Consider the following 27,101-nt stretch of genomic DNA (forward strand, 5'->3'; position numbering starts at 1 on the left):
TTTTGGTTCCAGGTAGAACCCTTTTGGGTTCCATGTAGAACCTTCTGTACAAAGGTTTCTACATAGAACCCAAAAGGGTTCTACCTGCAACCAAAAAGTGTTATTCAAAGGGTTCTCCGATGGGGACAGCCGAAGAAGCCTTTAAGGTTCTAGTAGGGTGTCCAGTGTGGCAGCCCCCCGCACCTCTCCAAAAACCTGTTTATGTGTGTCTTTTGGAGGGGTTGGGTTAAAAGCAGAAGTCAAATTTCAGTTGAACCTTGTGTGCAATTGACTAATAAAGTGATCTTAATATTAAAAAGGGTTTTGGGTTAAAAAATGTGAACAGGACTCAAAGGTCATCAATGGTTGTTTGTCTTTGATGAAAAGGCTTTACTTTGCCATGAACTTTGACCTTGGATGTCTGGCTCTCTTTGCTCTCAGGTACTAAACTCTTCAAAGGAAAAACATGTATTTCCCAAATGTCTGGGTAACTGTGTGTTATGGCTCCATGGATGTCCTCACATCCACAGGTTCACGTGTTCATTGTTTGAGAGAGGGGGAGATGATGTCCATCCCTGTTGCCAGGTAGAACACAGGAGAGAAAGTAAAGAGTGTAGTCATAATCACTAACACTATCCTGTGTGCTTCACCCTGACTTGTGTCCTGGGGAAAAGTAATCATACAGTAACAGTAATGGACTGTGGAGACCTAGGTAATCACTAGACACTCAGCAACATGGCAAAATGATGCAGAGAACATCATCTTAGTATTCCATAGCAGTCTGGACACAACATGGGCACCGTTTAGTATGAATGTAACTGGGGGAGGGGCACAGATGAAATGGAAGCAATATGCAATAGCTCGATTACCCATTCCTAATGCTGGCTGCTTCTTGGTGTCAGAGGATGAAGTGTGCCAGCTAGATTTACAAGGCTGGAGTGTGTCCTCATGTCCAGGGGGACTATAGTGGGTACATTCCACAGAGATTAAAGCAAGGAGAGCACTCTCCCTCTCGCTTCGGCAGCAATAATGACACAGAGGGATAACGTTAGGGGGAATCACTTTTTAAATGTCACACTGCCTTACGTGGGCTTGCTGAGCAAGGTGGAGAGCGCTTTTTAATCAGCAATCAAGGGTTTCATTATGTCTCAGCAAGGCTTTATGTAATGGGGACGATGAGTTGTAATTTGAAATTGCCGTGGTAATTTCCATCACAATTGGGACATAAAAGAGCAACGACGTGATTAGAGCTTTTAATGCCCACCCCGGGATAATATGAACACTGTAGCATAGGCGCTAATATGAGTGCTATGTGAGCCATACTCATTGTGACTTCATCTTAGAAAATCCAGTGTTGGCAGAGTGTGAGCTTCGTCTTTGTACTGTATCTCTAAAACTCACCTCAGGACAAACCCTCATCCGCAATGCCTGGTTCACAGCTACAGCACATCAGACCAGAGTGTTGGGAAACCAACATTTATGCCATGTTTGGATGAATGTGGATTAATCATTAATTGAGGAGATTCCTTGAGTGAACATTTATTGAGGTAGAATGGAACTGTAGAACAAGTCTCTCGTCTCCAACCCTCTTTGATTCATTACAGACTAGCTGATCACTCTGACACAGGGGATCTAGATCCTGAGACGGGTATATAGCTTCAGTAGGGCAGTAGTATGTGTGCTATTCTTGTTGGAGTGTGTAGTAGGCTACAGTATAGGAACCTTTACTGCATGATTGGGCCATTCAACTCTGGGGCCCATGTGTGGATGGGAAGCCTTCCCGCTGTTAGGTGACATCTCTGATGATGATCACAGGTATTGGACTAATGAGCTTTACTGGGGCATGGGTCTCTAGTGGGGTGGGGAGGGGCACTCTGCTTTCCAGCCTTCCCAGCCAGGCTAGCCTCTCCAAGTAGAACACAACATACTTCTGTTTCCCCCCGCTCCTTTTCACTCCTATGTCGGCGATGCTAATTGACAGGCAGAGTAAACCAGCACCCGTGGTAGTGGAGGTGTGTCATGGCCGGGTCATTCCTTAAGCAGATTCAGGCAGATTATGTCAGACCCAATTCCGATCGGATGGTTCAGCCGGTTGTTGTGGCCACAGTTAGTGAACAGGGCTGGGGATTAGTGTTTGGGGCGCTCTGATACCCCCAGCAGGGTTGCCCCGCTGATGTCACCCAGAGCTTCAGTCCCCGCCTTGGGCCCCGCCTAGGGTTGTGCCGTAATTGTGTCTATGACTGAATCCACTGTCAACAAGCCTTTAGATAAGGATAGTGGTTACAAATGAATGTGTCTCAGACTTTCTACATAAGCTTGAACCTTGTTTTGAAATCCAGTTTTTACCTTTGTTCCAGGGGCTCATGTGAACCCAGCAGTCTCTCTGGCCATGGTGGTCCTGGGCAAACTGCCTATAAAGAAGTTCCCTGTCTACGTGGCAGCACAGTTCCTCGGTGCCTTCGCTGGTTCTTGTGCTGTCTATGGGTTGTATTATGGTAGGTGTGACTGTCATCATGTCCATCACCATCATCATCCTCATCCTCATTATGATCATACACATTAATGCAGAGATTCTAAATGGAACCCATTTTCATAGCATTTAGCCAGTGTGATATTTGAAAAAGGTATTGATCATTATTGGAGTGGGAATATTATTGGTTATTATTAACACTAACATTATTGGGAAAACTCAATTATTCTCTTTTCCATAGATGCCTTAATGGAACACACAGGAGGAGTTATGCAAGTTACTGGCGTCAATGCCACAGCTAATATATGGGCATCCTACCCTGCCAAGCACATCTCAGTCATTGGAGGATTCGTAGACCAGGTGAGAGATGCACCATCAATGGATATCTAACCATATCCTAATACTGTCTTTGTTACTGAATGATATGAGCCGCACAGGCACACACCCTGATTTAAGTTTGAAGTCCCTGAGCTAGAACATGCCAGTACATGTGTAAAAGTATGTATATAAGTGAATGTGCACGTGAGCGTACATTTAGATCAGTCGTGCATGCAAGTAACTAAGCGTACATGGTGAACATGTGTGTAGGCTGTAGTATGTGTCAAATAAAATAAATAAAATGTTAGCTATCACATGCTTTGTAAAAGACAGGTGTAGACGAACAGTGAAATGCTTACTTACGGTCCCTTCCCAACAATGCAGAGAGAAAGAAAATAGAGAAATAATAGAAAAGTAATAACACATAATAAAAGTAATAATAAATACACAATGAGTAAAGATAACTTGGCTATATACACAGGGTACCAGTACCGAGTCGATGTGTAGGGTATGAGGTAATTGAGGTAGATATGTACATACAACTAAAAATAAAGTGACTAGGCAACAGGATATATAATAAACAGTAGCAGCAGCATATGTCATGAGTCAAAAATGTTAGTGCAAAAAGGGTCAATGCAGATTGTCTTGGTAGCTATTTGGTTAACTGTTTAACTAACTATTTAGCAGTCTTATGGCTTGGGAGTAGAAACTGTTCAGGATCCTGTTGGTTCCAGACTTGGTGAATCGGTATCGCTTGCCATGCTGTAGCAGAGAGAGCAGTCTATGACTTGGTTGGCTGGAGTCTTTGACATTTTTCATGGCCTTCTTCTGGCACCACCTGGTATAGAGATCCTGGATGGCAGGGCGCTCAGCCCTAGTGATGTACTGGGCCGTATGCACTACCCTCTGTAGTGCCTTGCGGTCGGGTGCCAAGCAGTTGCCATACCAAGCGGTGATGCAGCCAGTCAAGATGCTCTCAGTGGTGCAGCTGTAGAACTTTTGGAGGATCTGAGGGCCCATGCCAAATCTTTTCAGCCTCCTGAAGGGGAAGAGGTGTTGTCGTGCCCTCTTCACGACTGTGATGGTGTGTGTGGACCATGATAGATCCTTAGTGATGTGGACACCGATGAACTTGAAGGTCTCGACCCACTCCACTACAGCCCCATCGATGTGAATGGGAGCATGCTCAGCCTTCTGTTTCCTGTAGTCCATGATCAGCTCCTTAGTCTTGCTGACGATGAGAGAGAGGTTGTTGTCCTGGCACCACATTGCCAGGTCTCTGACCCCGTGTTGAGGGTCAGCATGGCAGATGTGTTGTTGCCTACCCTCACCACCTGGGAGAGGCCATCTGGAAGTCTAGGATCCAGTTGCAGAGGGAGGTGTTCAGTCCCAGGGTCCTTAGCTTAGTGATGAGCTTAGTCCCCTGTAGCTCAGTTGGTAGAGCATGGCGCTTGCAACACCAGGGTTGTGGGTTTGTTTCCCATGGGGGGCCAGTATGAAAATGTATGCACTCACTAACTGTAAGTCGCTCTGGATAAGAGCATCTGCTAAATGACTAAAATGTAAAATATAAATGAGCTTGAGGGCACTATGGTGTTGAACGCTGAGCTGTAGTCATTGAACAGTTTTCTCACATAGATGTTCCTCTTGTCCAGGTGTGGAGTGCAATAGAGATTGCGTCATCTGTGGATCTGTTGGGGCGGTATGCGAATTGGAGTGAGTTCAGGGTATCTGGGATGTTGATGTGAGCCATGACCAGCCTTTCAAAGCATTTCATGGCTACAGATGTGCTATGGGGCGGTAGTCATTTAGACAGGTTACCTTGGCGTTCTTGGACACAGGGACTATGGTGGGCTGCTTGAAACATGTAGGTATTACAGACTGGGTCAGGGAGAGGTTGAAAATGTCAATGAAGACACTTGCCAGCTGGTCAGCGCATGCACTGAGTAAGCGTCCTGGTAATCCTTGTGAATGTTAACGTGTTTAAAGGTCTTACTCAAATTGTCAATGGAGAGCGTGATCACACAGTCGTCCGGAATAGCTGGTGCTCTGATGCATATACTGTGAGCAATACTGTCTGAGCAAAAACAACCATCTGTGCTGAATACCCAAGAGCTGAGTGTGCACATGCAAGTTTGGTTTCAAATTGAAGGCAGTCAATTGTAAAAATGTTTGATATAAATAGCTTTACTTTTCAGTTTATTGAGAAGTCTTTGAAAATAAATGCCCTTTTTTCAATTATTGAATTGTAATTGTAGTTTACTTCCTAAATTGACTGCCTTCAATTCGAATTCAGCCCAACCCTGGTGTGTTTGTGGGTGTGTATGTGTGTGTGTGTGTGTGTGTGTGTGTGTGCACGTGCATGTGTGGGTGTGTGGTTGGGTGTGTGTGTGTGGTAGGGGGTCAAAGTATAATCAGAAAACAATCATTAACTGGCTAATAGAAGCAAACATTTAAGCAGTCGTTTTTCCCTCTATGAACAGGAATTCATGCAATTATTGAGTTGGGAGTATTTTTAGCTCAAGATAAGGTTTGCTCCTAATATCTAGCCATATGGATACTATTCAAAAGACTTCAAAGCTGCCTCATCTATCCTTCATCCAGGGGAAAGGGGAAGCCCCATTATAGGCTTAGGAAAAAGAATAGAGGCCACAGGTCATCACATCAAATTAGTCAGGCTGGCCACAGACAGTCATTATAAAACCCAGACCATAACAACAAGCCATCCTCCCCCTGTCACTGTCTGCTATCCAACTCCTATTGTCATCTACCATGACATAAAAAGCTACAAGGAATACCACTTATGCTATTATGAGAGGCTGTCTTTTCTATCTTGGTGGAAGGATCCCAGTAACAACATGACCAGTAGCTACAGATTGTTCTTTTTGTAGCGATGATGAATGTACTGAATACCTATGTAGGATCTTCATTTGATCACTCTTTTGTTGCTGCACATTTTTCTGCTCAGCAGGAAATGCAAACTTGCAGGGTATTCAATGTCTAAAAAGGCTGTTAGCATTTGGAAACAATGCCAGCCACTGCCAGGGAATCTAAACCAAAGCATGGACTGCTGTCATACCTTGTCCATAGACTGCTTACAGGTTGAGGAAACCAATATGTCATTTTGTAATTTCTACATCATAATTCACATTTCCTGATGCTGCAGGATTCTTTTCCTGCTGTAGCAAACTGGCTCAAATTATGTATGTCTGTCAATTATCTGTTTTGATCATTGCTATCTCGAAATCATGGCTGATGCCTTCTCTCCAGGTTATAGGAACAGCTGCCTTGATCCTGTGCATTCTGGCCATTATTGATGGGAAGAACATTGGAGCTCCTAAAGGGATGGAGCCACTGTGCATTGGCCTGATCATCATGGCCATTGGAGTGTCCATGGGACTCAACTGTGGCTATCCCATCAACCCTGCCAGAGACCTGGGCCCAAGGCTCTTCACTGCTGTGGCTGGATGGGGCATGGAGGTGTTCAGGTAATTTCCAACACCGCTTATACTAGAGAGAAGAGAAGTCCCACAAATGAGAGCTGGATGGCCTCCATAAGTACAGTAGCATTTCACAAACATTTTTAGATGCCTTTTAGATTTTTAGATTTTAGTCATTTAGCAGACGCTCTTATCCAGAGCAACTTACAGTTAAGTGAGTGCATACATTTTTCATACTGGCCCCCCGTGGGAAACGAACCCACAACCCTGGCGTTGCAAGCGCCATGCTCTACCAACTGAGCTACAGGAGGCCCTGAAACCTTTTGAAATGGCCAATTTGCTTTCTTCTCCTAAAAAATCAAACAGCCCATGCTCAATTTACAGTAGAACATTGAAAGATTCAGAAACAGAGTATGTGTGTGTGACGGGAAAGCCCCTCTCTGATCTGAGCGTGCCAAGCGGAGCTGCAGGCACATTATGCTGCTTTTCAGTCCTCCTCTCTAGCAGTGGCTGGGAGTTAGGCACGCAGTGTGAGAAACAGGGGAGTGAATACCAGTGGCCTGGCCTCCTTCTCTCCTTCAGGAGGAGCAGGAATATATGGCTCTATCGCTATCTCTGCTCTTCTGACAATCTCAATCAATATTTCAGCAACCTCTTGTATCTCCTGCATTTTGGAAAAGGCTTGGAGATGTGAGAGGGCAGAGTAAGATTCTTTCTCCGCACATAAATATTCCATGCTTCATATAACAGAAAATGGCACCATTGTGTGTTCTACTGTCAGAGGCAGACTCCCTCTCTCTGCCATCACTCTTCAAAGCTGTCCCTGTTACTTTGGGTATTTATTTACACTAGATAAGCAAAGCGGTCATCGGCTACAATGTCTGTACTTTGCCATGCAAACTTCCATAGTCCCCAGAGAAAGCTGGGTGAAGCAATTCACAAGCAGTTATTTAACAATGAGAGATGGGCTAAAGAAGAGTTATATAAGTTAAACGTGCAACATCAGTGAAAAAAAAAGAAGGATATGAGGGACCTCTCTGCCAGTGCACTATAGACTTCTCTTCAGTAGAGGGCGCTGTCTGATCTAATGGCCACAGACCACAGTTTCCCAACCTGCTCCTTGGGGACCCTGCCGTTGCACATATTTGTTCTACTCCAGCACTAGCACAGAACACCTGATTCAACGGAAAGGGCTGGTTGGTTAAATCACAAGCTGAATCAGGATTTCTGGTGCTGGAATAGAACAATTGTGTGCAATGGCTGGGGGTCCCTTACTGGGGTGGGAAACATTGACATACCGTATTTGACCCTCTACTTTATACCATGTTCACACTACATCTCACCAGATGTTTCGCATACAGATGTAGGATCTTAATTTGATCACCCTGTTGTAGGAGAACTCTCCTGCAATGCAGGACATTTAAAACGTATAGTGTATTTGAAGTTTAAAATGGTTTCTAAAGTTTGTAATTTCCACATTGAGATTAAAGACTTGATTTTCCCTTACGAAAAATGTATCAACCCTTACAAAAATGTCCATTAATTATAATCCACATAATAATTCACATTTCCTGTTGCTGCAAGATTCCTTTCCTGCTGTAGCAAACTGGCTCAAATGAAGATCCTACGTCTGTATGAGATTGTCCATATATGTATACATTTAAGATTAGTTCTCTCTAATGCGCACATAAACCTGCGGCCCTGAGATTTACATCATACTGTAAAATTAGACGTAATCTGCCCGTTTGAAATATGGGTTTAAATACATCCCTTAAATCTCAGCCGTTTTAGCAGCACGCACAGCTGTAATCACAATGTTAAGATAGAGATGTATAAGGATGATAGTAGGATATTAAAGCGTACATTCCATCCAGCATACATTGCATCCACTGAATCTCTGTAGGGAAACTGAAAGCAATAGGACCAGGTACAGTGGCACATTTCTTTGACGTCAGTAGGTACAGTAGGAAGAGCTGGCAGTGTGCCATGTCCATTAGACGTCATCGTGTGACCCAGTGTGTCTGTCCGTCATAAGGCCTGATCATGGGATATGGTTAGTTACCCTGGCTCTGCCCATAGATTACACACCCTAATCCACCAGCCCTGTAGTCTGCATCCACCCCCTGGTAGTTTAGCAGCTAAACACAGCCTGCTCAGACACTGTCTATTTTCCTATCTGGCCCTTGTCACGTCAGTGCTGGTAATTCAGTCCCTTTAGCCCACAGGATCCAACCAGTCAGTACTAGCAGAGGGAGGCTAATCTCTATCAAGGAGTTGCCCCTGAGGTGATCAGGTGCTCAGTTCAGGACAGAATCAGGACATGTACTAAGTAGGCTCCAGTATCAGAGAGCTGTTTAGGTGGGAGTTTGAGGGGTGATCTGGGGGGTCATTGGAAATTGTTAGGTTTTTACCATGACCTGCTATTAAGATAACTGGCAAATCTGTAAAGCACAATTAGAATTAGGCGTTTATAGAAACAGATTTGTGAGGAGTGGGAACAGATCAACTTTACAGTGCTTTGCAAAAGTATTCATCCCCCTTGGCGTTTTTCCTATTTTGTTGCATTACAACCTGTAATTTAAATGGATTTTTATTTGGATTTCATGTAATGGACATACACAAAATAGTCCAAATTGGTGAAGTGAAATGAAAAAAATTGCTTGTTTCAGAAAATTCTAAAAAATTAATAACGGAAAAGTGGTGCGTGTACATGTATTCACCCCCTTTGCTATGAAGCCCCTAAATAAGATCTGGTGCAACCAATTACCTTCAGAAGTCACATAATTAGTTAAATAAAGTCCACCTGTGTGCAATCTAAGAGTCACATGATCTGTCACATGATCTCACTATATATACACCTGTTCTAAAAGGCCCCAGAGTCTGTAACACCACTAAGAAAGGGACACCACCAAGCAAGCGGCACCATGAAGACCAAGGAGCTCTCCAAACAGGTCAGGGACAAAGTTGTGGAGAAGTACAGATCAGGGTTGGGTTATAAAAAAACATCAGAAACTTTGAACATCCCACGGAGCACCCTTAAATCCATTATAAAAAAATGGAAAGAATATGGCACCACAACAAACCTGCCAAGAGAGGGCCGCCCACCAAAACTCATGGACCAGGCAAGGAGGGCATTAATCAGAGAGGCAACAAAGTGACCAAAGATAACCCTGAAGGAGCTGCAAAGCTCCACAGCGGAGATTGGAGTATCTGTCCATAGGACCACTCCACAGAGCTGGGCTTTACGGAAGAGTGGCCAGAAAAAAGACATTGCTTAAAGAAAAAAATAAGCAAACACATTTGGTGTTCGCCAAAAGGCATGTGGGAGACTCCCCAAACATATGGAAGAAGGTACTCTGGTCAGATGAGACTAAAATTGAGCTTTTTGGCCATCAAAGAAAACGCTATGTATGGCGCAAACCCAACACCTCTCATCACCCCGAGAACACCATCCCCACAATGAAGCATGGTGGTGGCAGCATCATGCTGTGGGGATGTTTTTCATCGGCAGGGACTGGGAAACTGGTCAGAATTGAAGGAATGATGGACGGCGCTAAATAAAGGGAAATTCTTGAGGGAAACCTGTTTCATTCTTCCAGAGATTTGAGACTGGGATGGAGGTTCACCTTCCAGCAGGACAATGACCCTAAGCATACTGCTAAAGCAACACTTGAGTGGTTTAAAGGGAAACATTTAAATGTCTTGGAATGGCCTAGTCAAAGCCCAGACCTCAGTTCAATTGAGAATCTGTGGTATGACTTAAAGATTGCTGTACACCAGCGGAACCCATCCAACTCTTGCCTTGAAGAGGGGGGGGTTAATAGTTATGCATGCTCAAGTTTTCTTTTTTTTTTCTTCTTATTTCTTGTACAAGCCCATCCTCCCCAATTAAGGTGCCACCAACCTCCTGTGCAATGTACAGTAGCATACCCCAGACCAGGGCAGGTTCCTGGGTCGCTTTAAAGACTCATACATTCTTTTTCATTTCATTTTTAAATCATCACTGTATGTCTAATAAATCACTGTGTGTGTTTATTTCATGAAAATAACGGCAAATATATTTCTTATAATTTATTTCCCTCAGCCTCCTTTTGCTATCAAAATGCTGTCTGATTGTGTGGGCGTGTTGATACAAATTTAAACATATTTTCATACACATCCTTGATTGGCGGATAGGATCGTCCCTACTTACCCCTTCAAATTAGGAGGATACATATGCAAATAAAAGACGACTGGTCATTGGTCAGAATAATCAGATCAGATTATAATTTCATGCTGTCGGCCAAAAACTCCATCCCACCTGAACAGGCTGAAACTCCAGGCATTTTTTCAATAAGTTCTTACTGTTAAAGGGCATTATCATAATTTTCACAATTTCAGTGTTATTTCTACCTCATAGTGTGGCGATATCATTAAAATAACTGAAAAATCATGTTTTTGACTGCACTGCCCCTTTAACGAGGGTGGCCACTATTTACACAGTAGATATACACTGAGTGTACAAAACAGTTGCATCCCCTTTTGCCCTCAGACCAGCCTCAATTCGTCGGGGCATGGACTCTACAAGGTGTCGAAAGTGTTCCACAGGGATGCTTTCCCGTGTTGACTCCAATGCTTCCCAAAGTTGTATCAACTTGGTTGTACAGTGGGGAAAAAAAGTATTTAGTCAGCCACCAATTGTGCAAGTTCTCCCACTTAAAAACATGAGAGAGGCCTGTACTTTTCATCATAGGTACACATCAACTATGACAGACAAATTGAGGAGAAAAAAAATCCAGAAAATCACATTGTAGGATTTTTAATGAATTTATTTGCAAATGATGGTGGAAAATAAGTATTTGGTCACCTACAAACAAGCAAGATTTCTGGCTCTCACAGACCTGTAACTTCTTCTTTAAGAGGCTCCTCTGTCCTCCACTCGTTACCTGTATTAATGGCACCTGTTTGAACTTGTTATCAGTATAAAAGACAACTGTCCACAACCTCAAACAGTCACACTCCAAACTCCACTATGGCCAAGACCAAAGAGCTGTCAAAGGACACCAGAAACAAAATTGTAGACCTGCACCAGGCTGGGAAGACTGAGTCTGCAATAGGTAAGCAGCTTGGTTTGAAGAAATCAACTGTGGGAGCAATTATTAGGAAATGGAAGACATACAAGACCACTGATAATCTCCCTCGATCTGGGGCTCCACGCAAGATCTCACCCCGTGGGGTCAAAATGATCACAAGAACGGTGAGCAAAAATCCCAGAACCACACGGGGGGACCTAGTGAATGACCTGCAGAGAGCTGGGACCAAAGTAACAAAGCCTACCATCAGTAACACACTACGCTGCCAGGGACTCAAATCCTGCAGTGCCAGACGTGTCCCCCTGCTTAAGCCAGTACATGTCCAGGCCCGTCTGAAGTTTGCTAGAGTGCATTTGGATGATCCAGAAGAGGATTGGGAGAATGTCATATGGTCAGATGAAACCAAAATATAACTTTTTGGTAAAAACTCAACTCGTCGTGTTTGGAGGACAAAGAATGCTGAGTTGCATCCAAAGAACACCATACCTACTGTGAAGCATGGGGGTGGAAACATCATGCTTTGGGACTGTTTTTCTGCAAAGGGACCAGGACGACTGATCCGTGTAAAGGAAAGAATGAATGGGGCCATGTATCGTGAGATTTTGAGTGAAAACCTCCTTCCATCAGCAAGGGCATTGAAGATGAAACGTGGCTGGGTCTTTCAGCATGACAATGATCCCAAACACACCGCCCGGGCAACGAAGGAGTGGCTTCGTAAGAAGCATTTCAAGGTCCTGGAGTGGCCTAGCCAGTCTCCAGATCTCAAACCCATAGAAAATCTTTGGAGGGAGTTGCTCTAGAGGAGATCTGCATGGAGGAATGGGCCAAAATACCAGCAACAGTGTGTGAAAACCTTGTGAAGACTTACAGAAAACGTTTGACCTGTGTCATTGCCAACAAAGGGTATATAACAAAGTATTGAGAAACTTTTGTTATTGACCAAATACTTATTTTCCACCATAATTTGCAAATAAATTCATTAAATTTTTTTTAAAAAAATCTATTTTTGTCTATCATAGTTGATGTGTACCTATGATGAAAATTACAGGCCTCTCTCATCTTTTTAAGTGGGAGAACTTGCACAATTGGTGGCTGACTAAATACTTTTTTCCCCCACTGTATGTCCTTTGGGTGGTGGACCCTTCTTGATACACACGGGAACCTGTTGAGCGTGAAAAAAAAAAACAGCAGCGTGGCAGTTCTTGACACACTCAAACCGGTGTGCCTGGCACCTACTACCATACCCCCTTCAAAGACACTTAAACATTCACCCTCTGAATGGCACATATACACAAACCATGTTCTCTCAAGGCTTAAAAATCCTCCTTTAACCTGTCTCTTCCTCTTCATCTACACTGATTGAAGTGGATTTAACAAGTGACATTATAAGGGATCATAGCTTTCACCTGGATTCACCTGGTTAGTCTATGCCAAGGAAAGAGCAGGTGTTCGTAATGTTTTGTACACTCAGTGCATTTGGTATTAAAACGTTTTATTTGAACTTACTCACTACAAAGTCACATGTAATCTCCTGAACACCTGTATATATATCTCCTCTTGTCTATGCAGTGCTGGAGGCTGCTGGTGGTGGATCCCAGTAGCAGGGCCCATGGTGGGAGGAGTGGTGGGGGCCGCCGTTTACTTCCTGTTCATCGAGCTGCACCATGCCGAGCCTGAGAAACAGGGGGAGAACAACGTCAAGGACAAGTACGAGATGGTCACCCTGAGTTAGACAGAGAGGCCAGGGGCCCCCATTGTTCTGAGGCTTGGCAGCTTCCTACCCCTTTAACCCTCAACAGGCTAAACATCCACCTCAATGAGGCCACACTTGACACAATCTTCTCCGCTTGCACTAGAGTAATTTCCTCTTTCTAAGGGACCTGAGGTCAGGTCTCAGTCTCTGCACTCTCATGGACAGGTCCGCTGAAAGAATGCAAATTGAGCCAACACATAAAAAACAAACACGTATGTAATGTTAAATTCACAATCACAAGCTGAGATCTCAGGCATGTTCACTACCCCATGACATCGTCAACATCAGGTGTTCAGACTATCCATTCTACTCTGAGGATAGTTCCTGAGTACAGTGATTTTTAAGAATTTATATTGCATTTCTTGTATAGGGCTATTTTTCATTGCAGGAGGAATTTGCCAAGTTTTAAAACCGTCTCAATATTTTCTATCTTTCAGGCAGAGGCGATGGTAAATGTTATTAACCACGTCGATGATAAATGTTATTAACCACATAAAAAAATAGCCAGTAACAGTTTCTGTGATGGAAGGAAGGAAGTGTGTCTATTTTTTGTCATTGAGCTAGTTTAATAGTATGCTCTCTTCTGCTTCACTTCATCAATCTATTTGTTACAGTTGTGTGAATCCCTCTGCCTGCTGCAACACACAACCTCATCACTGCCTGTGTGCTATATCTAACACACATCTATGTATTTGTGCTTTGAAATGCTCATAGTCTTATTTTCCTAGCTTTTATTTTTAGAGTGCAGAAAAAAAACGGCCTTAATGTGTGTGAAATGAGCCTCACACCATTCCGTTCCTACTCTCTCACGTTGAGCACAGGACTCTGTATCGTGACACGGATGCATTTCTAAATTATTTTTATCAGACTTTTATTTCCTCTTATATAATGTTCCGGCTGTCATGTGAATACATTTTCATAGAAGCATGAGTAGGGAAGCCTAGTATCTATAGTACCTAGCATGGCAATGTTTTAATAAACAATATACTGTATGAAGTCCAATGAGAGATAATTTACCCCACTGGCCAATGTCCATATGGGAATGTATAAAAATGGTTTGTTTATCGTAATCAATAAGTTATTCCTCCAATGATGTGACTAGGATTCAACCACTGAGGAACTACTACACTATGACCTATAGTGAACTGGACAATAACAGAATAACATCAGTACAACTTCCAAGAATAGAGCCCTTCAACTCAGAGAAAAACACTCAACTGAACCAAGTCCTTCCATCCTAGTGATGTTATTTAGCCATGGGTGGCTGGAGGAACATGGGTGGGCAGAGGAACATGGGTCGGCAGAGGAACACGAGTTCCCTATTCCCAGAAGAGCTCTCGCCAATGAAACACATAGCATTTTATAACCTGTACGTGGCTTACTACTGAACCAGATATAATTCGTAGGGAAAAATAAAGCTCTTTAGAAATGATTTTCTCTATTAATTTACACCTTTGTTACTTAGTGGTTTAGTTGCTGTAGTTTCTTATTGTAGTTCGTTTTTAGTTTTAAAAAATTGTTACATGTACAGTCCTTTGGATGACTATTTCATGATGCTAGCTTGATTCTCCTGAGATTCAACCTTTTGAGGAGTACAATGTTTTATGGCTGTTGTTTTTTTGTTGCTTCACTTGGCTTAAAATAAAAATAAAAGGCACTTTTACTCACACTATTTTTCTCAGATGCTGTTTGACAAAAGCTATTTGTTTGTGAAGGTAATTTTGTAATTTATACAACTGTAATGTAGATTTTACAAAAATAAATATTTTATGTGTATTTCTTTCATTGTCTGTCTTGATCAATCAATCCACATTAATTGTCTACTGCTTAAGGGAAGGAAAACACATTCAGTGAGAAACTATCACTATCCACTGAGTTCCACTAGCACTGGAATAAGTGCATTGGTAGAAACTGGCAGGTATTTAATATTACCCGTATGCAATCCTAAAAATAACAGGCCAGAAAACAGGTCACGATCACTAAGTACAACCACTTAGTCACCCAGCGCAGTGTGGAGTGAATAAAACATTTTAAAAGGCAGCAATCGGAAATGCTTATGTAATGTCATGGAGAATAGATGAGGCATGATTTTCTCTCTCTCTCTCTCTCTCTCTCTCTCTCTCTCTCTCTCTCTCTCTCTCTCTCTCTCTCTCTCTCTCTCTTTCTCTCTCTCTCTCTCTCTCTCTCTCTCTCTCTCTCTCTCTCTCTCTCTCTCTCTCTCTCTCTCTCTCTCTCTCTCTCTCTCTCTCTCTCTCTCTCCTCCCCAAAGTTCATTTCACTGTATGTGTGAATAATAGACACAGCACTAGGACCCTCACAGTAGCTCATGCCAGCTCACATACTGTCCTCACAGAGAAAATAGCTCTTTAAATTCAGTTTTAACTGGCACCATCAGTCCCTACCTTTATCTCTCCCTTTAAATCACAAATACAGGTGTGCAATGATTGAATTCCAGCCTGTGTCAATCCAGTTTACCTGCAGGGGTCTCAGGACACAGGTTATACACAGATAACTGCCAAGATAAAGTAAACACCAGCATAAAGTGGTCACTCTATGGAAAGGGGAGACTCAAGTGTCACGGGACTCTTCTGAAGCTGGTACCATCAATGCGTTTCTCTGGGCTATAGTAGTAAAAGCCAAATTCAATATTTTATCAAATAATTGTAAGAAATATACAGTTGAAGTTGGAAGTTTACATACACTTATGTTGGAATCATTAAAACTTGTTTTTCAACCACTCCACAAACTTCTTGTTAACAAACTATAGTTTTGTCAAGTCGGTTAGGACATCTATTTGTGCATGACACAAGTAATTTTTCCAACAATTGTTTACAGACAGATTATTTCACTTATAGATCACTGTATCACAATTCCAGTGGGTCAGAAGCTTATATACACTAAGTTGAGTGTGCCTTTAAACAGCTTGGAAAATTCCAGAAAATTATGTCTGGCTTTAGAAGCTTCTGATAGGCTAATTGACATCATTTGAGTCAATTGGAGGTGTACCTGTGGATGTATTTCAAGGCCTACCTTCAAACTCAGGGCCTCTTTGATTGACATCATGGGAAAATCAAAAGAAATCAGCCAAGACCTCAGAAAACAAATTGTAGAACTCCACAAGTCTGGTTCATCCTTGGGAGCAATTTCCAAACGCCTGAAGGTAGCACGTTCATCTGTACAAACAATAGTACGCAAGTATAAACACCATTGGACCACGCAGCCGTCATACCACTCAGGAAGGAGACGTGTTCAGTCTCCTAGAGATGAACGTACTTTGGTGCGAAAAGTGCAAATCAATCCCAGAACAACAGCAAAGGACCTTGTGAAGACGCTGGAGGAAACAGGTACAAAAGTATCTATATCCACAGTAAAACGAGTCCTATATCTACATAACCTGAAAAGCCGCTCTGCAAGGAAGAAGCCACTGCTCCAAAACCGCCATTAAAAAACCAGAGTACGGTTTGCAACTGACATGGATCGTACTTTTTGGAGAAATGTCCTCTGGTCTGATGAAACAAAAATAGAACTGTTTGGCCATAATGACCATCGTTATGTTTGGAGGAAAAAGGCGGACGCTTGCAAGCCGAAGAACACCCTCCCAACCGTGAAGCACGGGGGTGGCAGCATCATGCTGTGGGGGTGCTTTGCTACAGGAGGGACTGGTGCACTTCACAAAATAGATGGCATCATGAGGAAGGAAAATTATGTGGATATATTGAAGCATAATCTCAAGACATCAGTCAGGAAGTTAAAGCTGGGTCGCAAATGGGTCTTCCAAATGGACAATGACCACAAGCATACTTCCAAAGTTGTGGCAAAATGTCTTAAGGACAACAAAGTCAAGGTATTGGAGTGGCCATCACAAAGCCCTGACCTCAATCCTATAGAAGATTTGTGGGCAGAACTGAAAAAGCGTGTGCGAGCAAGGAGGCCTACAAACCTGACTCAGTTACACCAGCTCTGTCAGGAGGAATGGGCCAAAATTCACCCAATTTATTGAGGGAAGCTTGTGGAAGGCGAAACGTTTGACCCAAGTTAAACAATTTAAAGGAAATGCTACCAAATACTAATTGAGTGTATGTAAACTTCTGACCCACTGGGAATGTGATGAAAGTGGCGATCTCTCAACAATTATTCTCACAATAGCACATTGGTAATAGTCAGTGACAAATGTCATAACTAAGCAGGGCTGTGCTTGGTTAAAACCCTGGATGGGAGACCAAATTAATAGCTCTAGATAAATTAATTATGCTGTATGAAGTGCTGCCTGCATATTTTTTTCTGATAGTGGATATAACATTAAAGATCTGACGCTGTTTCAAAGGTGCAAATTCAACATATTTTATACAAAGTTTGTCTACGTTGAAAATTGGTTAACATGATGACATAGGTTGACATTTCACCCTCAAAACAACAGTTGATTACTTTTTGCAAATCCAATGTATTTTACACAGATTCCACCTCACAAATTATGTTGGAACAACGTTGATTCAAGTAGTTTGTGTCCAGTGGGATGTGTACTGGCATTGGACCAAGACAAATGAAAGCAGAATAAAGTACACCTTGACCCCAACTTCCAGAATTCTGCAAATACTGAGGTAAAAACTGAGGTAAGTTGGGACAGAGTACATTGTAAAGTGGAACAGATTGTTGGTATGATTTCTTTGAAACTGATACCATTTTGGCAATTCAGCAGATTTTAGACACAGAACAGATACCTGGGTAGGTTTTACGAAGAGATAAACGTTTTGTTGCTGTATGGTGTTCTAAATTGCTTTTGAAGAACTCAGCCACTAGCATAACTGATGTATGCATAACCATAAAAAACCTGATATCAGTGATTTATATAAGCACAGACACAAAGCAAACAGAAGTTGAAATAGTAGAACTAAGTTGTTAGTGCTTTTATCCCTTTTGTCTAAGAGATATTGACTCAAACTAAGAGGACAATGGAGGATGAGATAGAACTGACAAATTAAGAGATTTTTTCAAGGTTTCAGTAAACTGAGGAAACACTAACAGGCATGGTTAACACTAATGAAAGTTTGGGGTCATCCAGTATCTTTGCTCCCTGCTACAAAACCGTCTCACAATCATCCCATTCTTCCACCCACCAACACCCACCTCTGCACTTTTGCAATCTGGCACGACAGCCAATCAAGACCTGACTTGTCTCCATTTCCCAGGTGCCCCTGCTCCTACTTTTTTCTCCTCTATCTGAGTACAAAGTGTTCTTTACTCTCTTCTCAAGCCCACCCTGACTTCATAAATCACCCCCTGCATACCTCTTCAGCTCACACTGCTTAAATAATTCAAACTCCCCTCTTCTATCAGAATTATTCAGCTTCTGTGCCCTCCACCTAAAGTCTGTGTGTTTGTTGGATTACCTGGGAGTCTGTGTCGACACCATGGCTCTGGTCCGAGTGCTCAGAGTCCTGTGCAGCCTGCTGCTCACTTATCACCTGGGTGATGCCAGGAGAATCAATGGAAATGGAACAGGTTAGTGTCTGATTTGTCACTTATAAGGAACTCCATCCTGTGTTGGGTGTTAATCAAAAACATTGTTAAGCCTTACTATAAAGACTACAGGCCATACTTTATAAAATACAAAGAGGTACATTAAATATATTCGCTGCCCCTGGGTGGAAACAATTTATGTATATAAACCCTGGATTGCATATAAACCCTGGATTGCTGATTCTATGTATTGGCATTGAGAGGCTTTGAAGCCACCGGTCGGCCATGTTGACTCTCTCTAGTAGTAGCAGTCCTCCATAGGAATGAATGGAATTCTACAGTATTTAAAGGGGACATAATGTAATTTCAAAGTATGCATTAAGGTGTCTGTATTAGAATAAATGTGGCAAAAACGAATGTAAAAATATAATATTAATAAATGCATTTCTATAGGTTCCAAAATATTATTTTACAGTGGAGGGGGAATGTCAAGATGAACGCATGGTGCTTTCAACACAGTGCCCCCTAATAATAATCTAGTGTATATATAAATCATTGGTGGAAACCCACCAGAGATTAATTCAATTGGTTAATATCTATTTATAGGGGCTGTGCTGATTTTATGAAAACCCTCTTATGCCTGAGCGCATGTTGTTCAAGTAATAACACACCTATTTGGGTCAAAATGGTGACTGAGAAATGACCAATTCTGAGAATAAAGATACTAACAGTGCTAGTTAGATGTAAAATATATTACTGTTGTGAAGGATCTACTACAGTGCTATCATTGTTGTGGTTGAAGTGACAACAATGTGGAGGGAGAGTTTGGCGAAAATAAAACAAACACTATGGATATAAAACACAAACAAATATTTTTAAAATATATATAAAATGTACAATACCGTTCAAAAGTTTGAGGTCACTTAGAAATGTCCTTGTTTTCGAAAGAAAAATGTCCATTAAAATAACATCAAATTTATCAGAAATACAATGTAGACATTGTTAATGTTGTAAATGGCTATTGTAGCTGGAAATGGCTGATTTTTAATGGAATATCTACACAGGCGTACAGAGGCCCATTATCAGCAACCATCAGTCCTGTGTTCCAGTGGCACGTTGTGTTTGCTAATCCAAGTTTATAATTTTAAAAGGCTGATTGATCATTAGAAAACCCTTTTGCAATTATGTTAGCACAGCTGAAAACACCAGTCTCAACGTCAACAGTGAAGAGGCGACTCCGGGATGCTGACCTTCTAGGCAGAGTTGCAAAGAAAAAGCCATATCTCAGACTGGCCAATAAAAAGAAAAGATTAAGATGGGCAGTCTGAGATATGGCTTATTCTTTTGCAACTCTGCCTAGAAGGTCAGCATCCCGAGTCGCTCTTCACTGTTGACGTTGAGACTGGTGTTTTGCGGGTACTATTTAATGAACCTGCCAGTTGAGGACCTGTGAGGCGTCTGTTTCTCAAACTAGACACTCTAATGTATTTGTCCTCTTGCTCAGTTGTGCACCGGGGCCTCCCACTCCTCTTTCTATTCTGGTTAGAGCCAGAATAGAAAGTGAAGGGAGTAGTACACAGCGTTGTACGAGATCTTCAGTTTCTTGGCAATTTCTCGCATTGAATAGCCTTCATTTCTCAGAACAAGAATAGACTGACGAGTTTCAGAAGAAAGTTATTGGTTTCTGGCCATTTTGAGCCTGTAATCGAACCCACAATTGCTGATGCTCCAGATACTCAACTAATCTCAAGAAGGCCCGTTTTATTGCTTTTTTAATCAGCACAACAGTTTTCAGCTGTGCTAACTTAATTGCAAAAGGGTTTTCTAATGATCAATTAGCCTTTTAAAATGATAAACTTGGATTAGCAAACACAACGTGCCATTGGAACACATGACTGATGGTTGCTGATAATGGGCCTCTGTACGCCTATGTAGATATTCCATAAAAAATCTGCCGTTTCCAGCTACAATAGCCATTTACAACATTAACAATGTCTACACTGTATTTCTGATCAATTTGATGTTATTTTAATGGACAAAAAATCTGATTTTCTTTTGAAAACAAGGACATTTCTAAGTGACCACAAACTTTTGAACGGTAGTGTAAATATTAAATATTAATATAAGATATAAAAAATACAGTAAGTTGTATGAGCAAAACAAATCTACCATCTCTAAGGGCTGTTTCCCAACTCATATTTCTTGCAATCACAAATGAAAGCAGGATTACAGCATCACCACACAAAGTTATACTCTATATTGGGCAGTGTCTCTAGTCTAGTGTCCACTCATGGTCAAACTAGTCAAGGAATACACAGACTCTAGTCACAAGTTAACAAACAATCAATGCAGAGGGCGAGTGGACAGGGGAATCAATTCCTAAATCAATGAGTTTGAACCATGTGCTGTTCAATAATCACGTATGTATCAAATGCACATGCATGAAAATGCTTGTTCTACCACTCTATACACAATAATCTGCTGTTGTACTTCAAAACACATTATTGTCAAATATAAAATCATAAAACATTATACCTTTTTATTCTATTATTTCTCTGCATTGACCATGTTTGTATTTTTTTTTAAACATTTGTAGTGGACCCGAAGCCTGTCCTGAGAATGAAGATGCCTCACATTACCAGCACAGTCTTCAAGCTCTACTCTAATGGTGCTAAAGACATTGAGGACTTGTGCACGATGGAGGCTTTCAGGCCACATACTCTGACCGCCTGTGGTTTCAACAGCAGTCATCTTCTCATCATCATCACCCACGGATGGTCGGTACGGCCTGTTCTCTCCTCTCCTCCTGGCTCAACTAGTGATGACTCGTACACAGCATATGGCCATTAAACACATCACTAATGGACGGCAGATGCCCCCAATGATATACAGTGGAGGGCCAGATATAATATGGTGGCAGTTCTCCTTCTTCTACTCACTTGTTGTTCTGCACTTCCGATGCAGGCCGGTAATGTGATGGAAACGAATAAGTTGGGGGGGAATTAAGTTATATAGATTTGCTATGGTCCCTTACAACAAAACGTGAGCCAAATGAGTAGGGTTGCAAAGCTACAGGTGAATTACCAAAGTTATTGGAATCTTCTGTAATTTTGGTAATAAACAGGTAAAATATGGTAACTTTAGTAATTTATACTTTTTTAATGTATTAATATTTAGAATACATTTTTTATATCTGTGTCCATATTATCCATGGGTTTCTAGTGGATATGGTTCAATAGAAAACATTTGAATTTGTTTTATGAAAAAAGCATCTAATCAACAATGGCATTAGTTTCAATTACCTCTGCAACTCTTCCAACTATTTACTTTTTTCACAACTGTTACCAGTTTGGCGACAAAATACATATTGACATTGTAAAATAAATGAAAGTGTGTAAAAAAATTAATAAAATGATATTTAATGCTGAAACCCTCATATTAAACACCAATGGCATTCATTAAGTTGATGGTTTATATTTATAATAATGTTTTACAGCTTTGTCATTCTATTTTTTATTTTAAAACCATCTTATTTGATTATTATCTTATTTGATATGTGATAAGGCCACATAGAGATAATGATGTACACCTGTGATGATCTGAAGTACCCAAAAAGGCCACTAGATGTCATCTGATAAAATTCCCCCAAACACCTTGAAAGATACCAAAATTCTGGGAGTTTACTGGTAAACGTAGAAGGATTCCAGTAATATTACCCTCCCTTTGCAACCCTAAAAATGAGACTAAAACCTGTTTCTCTTTTTCCAAGATAAACACTCTGATGGAGAGCTGGGTGCCCGTCTTGCTTCTGCTCTGAAGACCAGTCTTGGAGATGTCAACGTGATCGTTACTGACTGGCTTCTACAGGCCAATATGAACTACCCTAACGCAGCCCAGAACACCAGGGCAGTGGGGAAGGACATAGCCTTCCTGCTACTGTGGCTGCAGGTGAGAGTCAGGACAGTGTTCAATGTGTTCAACAAGGACTGTCATAGCAAAGTACTGTTGGTATGACAGAAATGTGAAGACAACCTCTTTAGGAGGTATAATATGTCTCCTACAAAATACAATAATGTCACATCATTACCTCCTTTTCACATCAACACTTAAATAATAATGATCTTTGTGTGTCAGGAGTTTTACAATTTTCCTGCAGAGAAGATTAATCTGATTGGATACAGTCTTGGTGCTCACGTCTCTGGATTTGCTGGAAGCTACCTGTCACGCCCTGGCTCTGGGGACTATGTTATGTTGAGCCAGGGTATGTAAGTCTATGTTTGTATATCTATGTGGGCCTGAGTGACTCCCAATCAGAGGCAACGAGTGTCAGCTGGTTGTCTCTGATTGGGAGCCATATTTAACTATCGGTCTTTTCACTTTGTGTTGTGGTTTCTTATTCCGTTAAGGTTTGTTCGTGTTGTAACCTTAGACGTCACGCATCGTTGGTTATTGTTTTGATCGTGTGATCAGTTAATAAATATATATTATGTTCACCTTCAACGCTGCGCATTGGTCCTCTCTCGTAGACGATCGTGACACTACCTAGGAGGACCGGGAAAGATTGGAAGAATCACTGGTGAGGCTTTCTACTCTCCGTAAATATCTTGTCACACCATTTCCTTGCTAAATAATGCATTAGAGTACAATTCTCATAGAAGTATCCAAGTCTAATGGCACTCTGGTGTAAAGCCTGCGATCCTTTGTGCTTCTTTGTCCAGGTCTGGATCCAGCAGGTCCCCTGTTTAAGGGCATGGCAGCATCAGACAGACTGTCCCCTGATGATGCCCTCTTTGTGGATGCCATCCACACCTACACTCAAGAACGCATGGGGCTGAGTGTGGGCATCAAGCAGCCTGTGGCACATGTTGACTTCTACCCCAACGGGGGTGACTTCCAACCAGGATGCCACCCTTTCCAAAGCTTAATGGAACAAATTGCCTTGCATGGAATCAATGGTAAGTTTGTCAGAGTGGTGGAGTGGGGAGGGGAGAGTCATTTGGCATATAGAAACATATTGGTGTCACGATCGTCGAACAGAGATGAGGACCAAGGCGCAGCGTTGCAGGCAAACATACTCTTTATTAGAGACACGATCAAAACGACAAAACGAAAACGTGACAGTTCACGGTCTAACACAACAGACCAAACTAGAAACAAGATCCCACAAACACAAATGGGAAACAGACAGTTTAAATATGGCTCCCAATCAGAGACAACCAACGACAGCTGACACTCGTTGCCTCTGATTGGGAGCCACTCAGGCCAACATAGAAATACACATACTAGATAAACAAATGAAATGCACACCCTGGCTCAACATACAAGTGTCCCCAGAGCCAGGGCGTGACAGTACCCCCCCCCTAAAGGCGCGGACTCCGACCGCGCCCACCAAACACCACAGGGGAGGGACCGGGTGGGCACTCCGCTTAGGCGGCGGATCCGGCTCCGGGCCTGATCCCCGCTCCTCTCCAACCCCCAAAGTACCCCTGGTCCGGTCTGGCCCGCTGGCCGGGAGCTGGACTGCACACTGGTGGAGCGGATTGCTCTAGCTCCGGCGTGAAGCATCTGACCGGTGCCGGACCAGCCACCGGTGGAACAGGCACGGGCCGTGCCGGACTGACGACGCACACCACTGGCTTGGTGTGGGGAGCAGGAGCGGGCCGCGCCGGGCTGACGAAACGCACCACTGACTTGGTGCGGGGAGCAGGAGCGGGCCGGACCGGGCTGACGAAGCGCACCACTGACTTGGTGCGGGGAGCAGGAACGGGCCGTGCCGGGCTGACGAAGCGCACCACTGACTTGGTGCGGGGAGCAGGAACGGGCCGAGCTGGGCTGACGAAACGCACCACTGACTTGGTGCGGGGAGCAGGAATGGGCCGGACCGGGCTGACGACGCGCACCACTGACTTGGTGCGGGGAGCAGGAACGGGCCGCGCCGGGCTGACGAAACGCACCACTGACTTGGTGCGGCGAGCAGGAGCGGGCCGGACCGGGCTGACGAAGCGCACCACTGACTTGGTGCGGGGAGCAGGAACGGGCCGTGCCGGGCTGACGAAACGCACCACTGACTTGGTGCGGGGAGCAGGAGCGGGCCGGACCGGGCTGACGAAGCGCACCACTGACATGGTGCGAGTGGCAGGAACAGGCCGGACCGTACTGGGAACACACACCACTGGCCCTACGTGGGGATCAGGAACAGGCCGGACCGGACTGGCAACACACGCCAGTACCTCTCGCCGTGCCTCTACATCCTCCTTCCCCCTGGTGACCAGTGACTCCCGTAACCTGGCGGCCTCCTGCTGCCCCGTCGTCCACGGCGTTAGCCCCCCCCTAAAAAATTTATGGGCTTCACTCCTACCCGTGGACCAGGTCTCCATGCTCCTCGCCAGCCTTTCGCCCTTCTGCCTCCACGTCAAGCCCCTCTCTTCCTCACATGGCTTGACCCAGTCGAGGAGGCGAAGGAGATCCGTTAGAGATCTCTCAGGCGCTGGCTCCTGGACTTGCTGCTTGGTCCAGTCTTGGTGGGATCTTCTGTCACGATCGTCGAACAGAGATGAGGACCAAGGCGCAGCGTTGCAGGCAAACATACTCTTTATTAGAGACACGATCAAAACGAAAACGTGACAGTTCACGGTCTAACACAACAGACCAAACTAGAAACAAGATCCCACAAACACAAATGGGAAACAGACAGTTTAAATATGGCTCCCAATCAGAGACAACCAACGACAGCTGACACTCGTTGCCTCTGATTGGGAGCCACTCAGGCCAACATAGAAATACACATACTAGATAAACAAATGAAATGCACACCCTGGCTCAACATACAAGTGTCCCCAGAGCCAGGGCGTGACAATTGGTAGGCTGTATTAAGGGGAACAGCTATTTCTTAGCAAAGTAAACCATTACCATTTACTTTGCAGAGAGGCACAAATTAAATAATAAAGCAGTATAGGTGTAAAAGCAGTGCCTCATCTTATATCCAGGCTGCTCTGCTGAATATGAATAGAATTCACAATAGTCTCAAATAAATGGTGGTGGGATTTAGGGGGATTCAATCAAAAACGTTTTTTTTCTCACATGAAAGGCAGAAGCACATTAAATCATCTGTCATCCTCATGAGTTAATTAGCCAAATACGTCTCCCTCAGCCCTGTCTGTCCACTCTGCATTCTGCCTCCAGGCTATGATGATATCTCCTCAGGAGAAGCAGGCCTGAAGACAGATCTCAGATCAGTCTGCTCACAGACATAAAGAGGCAGACAGGCCTTTTTACCCAGAGAAGTGACAGGACATCATGACAGATATGCTTTGGGGATAATGACATCAATCCCCAAATAATGACCAACTAAAAAGTAGGATGTTGTTAAGGTTTAGTCTGTATTCTGAGGAGAGGAAAAGATTGAAGGCTGGCACAAATTGACAGTTCTGAATAGCCTTAGTCCCAGTTTAGTTTAACCAGGGCTAGAATGGTGCAGTGAGCTGATCACAAAGGGGAACATTTGAGTCCAAAGTTTGAATGCTCAATTAATATGTGTTACAGTCTTATTACCTGCCCCCTTTTTAAATTCCACTCACATTTCCACTCTTTCTCTCCTAGGTTTTGAGAAGACAGTGAAATGTGCCCATGAGCGTTCAGTCTACCTGTTCATCGACTCCCTTCTGAACAAAGACAAACAGATCATGGCCTACAGATGCAGTGATGACAATGCCTTTGAGAAGGGTAACTGCCTGGACTGCCGCAAGAACATATGCAACACTCTGGGCTACAACGTCAGGAAGGTGCGCAGTGCCGCCGGCAAGAAGCTCTACGACAAGACTCGCTCTCACATGCCCTACAAACCTAAGTGCACACAATGGTGTCCCATGTTCCTTACAGACAAAACCCTCTCTTCCATGTACTAAGGACATACTGTAGATGTGGTCATTCCCAGAATTCCAAATGTCAGAACTCCCTCCTTGACAAGCAGGAAAATGTGTAGTTGGCACAGGGAGGAGCCTAGAGTAATACATGTTAACCCCATGGCATTGTACTGTACTGTACAAAACCAGGAATAACCTTTTGCATAAGAGCTTTCTGGAACACGAGTCCATGGTCAATGAGACCATAACGTTTCATGGGAAGAGACAAACAGGGAATTGTAGGCATATTACATTGTTTGATGCAAAGACCATATTAGTTGGGACACACTTTGGTCAATATATGCCATGCCAAAGTCTCACTAGGAAATAGTTGTCTATGGTCTATTTCAGATCAAGGGGACCGTTTTTGCTATCTGTATAAGCACTTTGTGGCAACTGCTGATGTAAAAAGGGCTTTAAAAAATAAATGTGATTGATTGATTGATATTATGAGGTAAAGTCTCTGGAACTTTGGTAAGGGTGTAGTGACAGGGGCTTAGAAATCTAAGACTATGGCTTTATTGAAAAATACTTAATCTGCTGTGGAGCACAGCCAATAACAGCCACTTTAAAGCTTCTCCTCCTCTGAAGCCAATTAGACAGTTAAAGTCCTACTCCAGTCTCCTTTTCCACTTCATTTATCACCTGATTTACTTAACAAAAGGCACATCTAAATAGGTGGTCCAGGTATGCTCATAACATGGCACAAGT

The 27,101-nt window shown here is 43.1% G+C and overlaps 2 protein-coding genes across 2 annotated transcripts; both read left to right on the forward strand.

Moving 5' to 3' along the window:
- Nucleotides 1–2,336: 2,336 nt before the first annotated feature.
- On the forward strand, nucleotides 2,337–14,812 carry LOC121558917 (aquaporin-9; the record flags this gene model as incomplete). The annotated part of the gene is given in 4 exon segments (XM_045217793.1): nucleotides 2,337–2,474; nucleotides 2,691–2,809; nucleotides 6,038–6,255; nucleotides 12,849–14,812. Coding segments are annotated over 4 exon segments (638 nt in total), but the record flags the coding sequence as incomplete, so codon positions are not given.
- A 3,519-nt stretch (nucleotides 14,813–18,331) lies between these two features.
- On the forward strand, nucleotides 18,332–26,784 carry LOC123486466 (hepatic triacylglycerol lipase-like). Its single transcript, XM_045217794.1, is given in 9 exon segments — nucleotides 18,332–18,531; nucleotides 21,086–21,270; nucleotides 22,259–22,286; nucleotides 22,289–22,437; nucleotides 22,624–22,709; nucleotides 22,746–22,750; nucleotides 23,039–23,065; nucleotides 23,208–23,444; nucleotides 26,089–26,784. Coding segments are annotated over 9 exon segments (1,113 nt in total). The 5' UTR covers nucleotides 18,332–18,440; the 3' UTR covers nucleotides 26,394–26,784.
- The last annotated feature ends 317 nt before the right edge of the window (nucleotides 26,785–27,101 follow it).

This window comes from Coregonus clupeaformis, unplaced genomic scaffold (genome assembly GCF_020615455.1).
Source record: "Coregonus clupeaformis isolate EN_2021a unplaced genomic scaffold, ASM2061545v1 scaf1232, whole genome shotgun sequence".
NCBI lineage: Eukaryota > Metazoa > Chordata > Actinopteri > Salmoniformes > Salmonidae > Coregonus > Coregonus clupeaformis.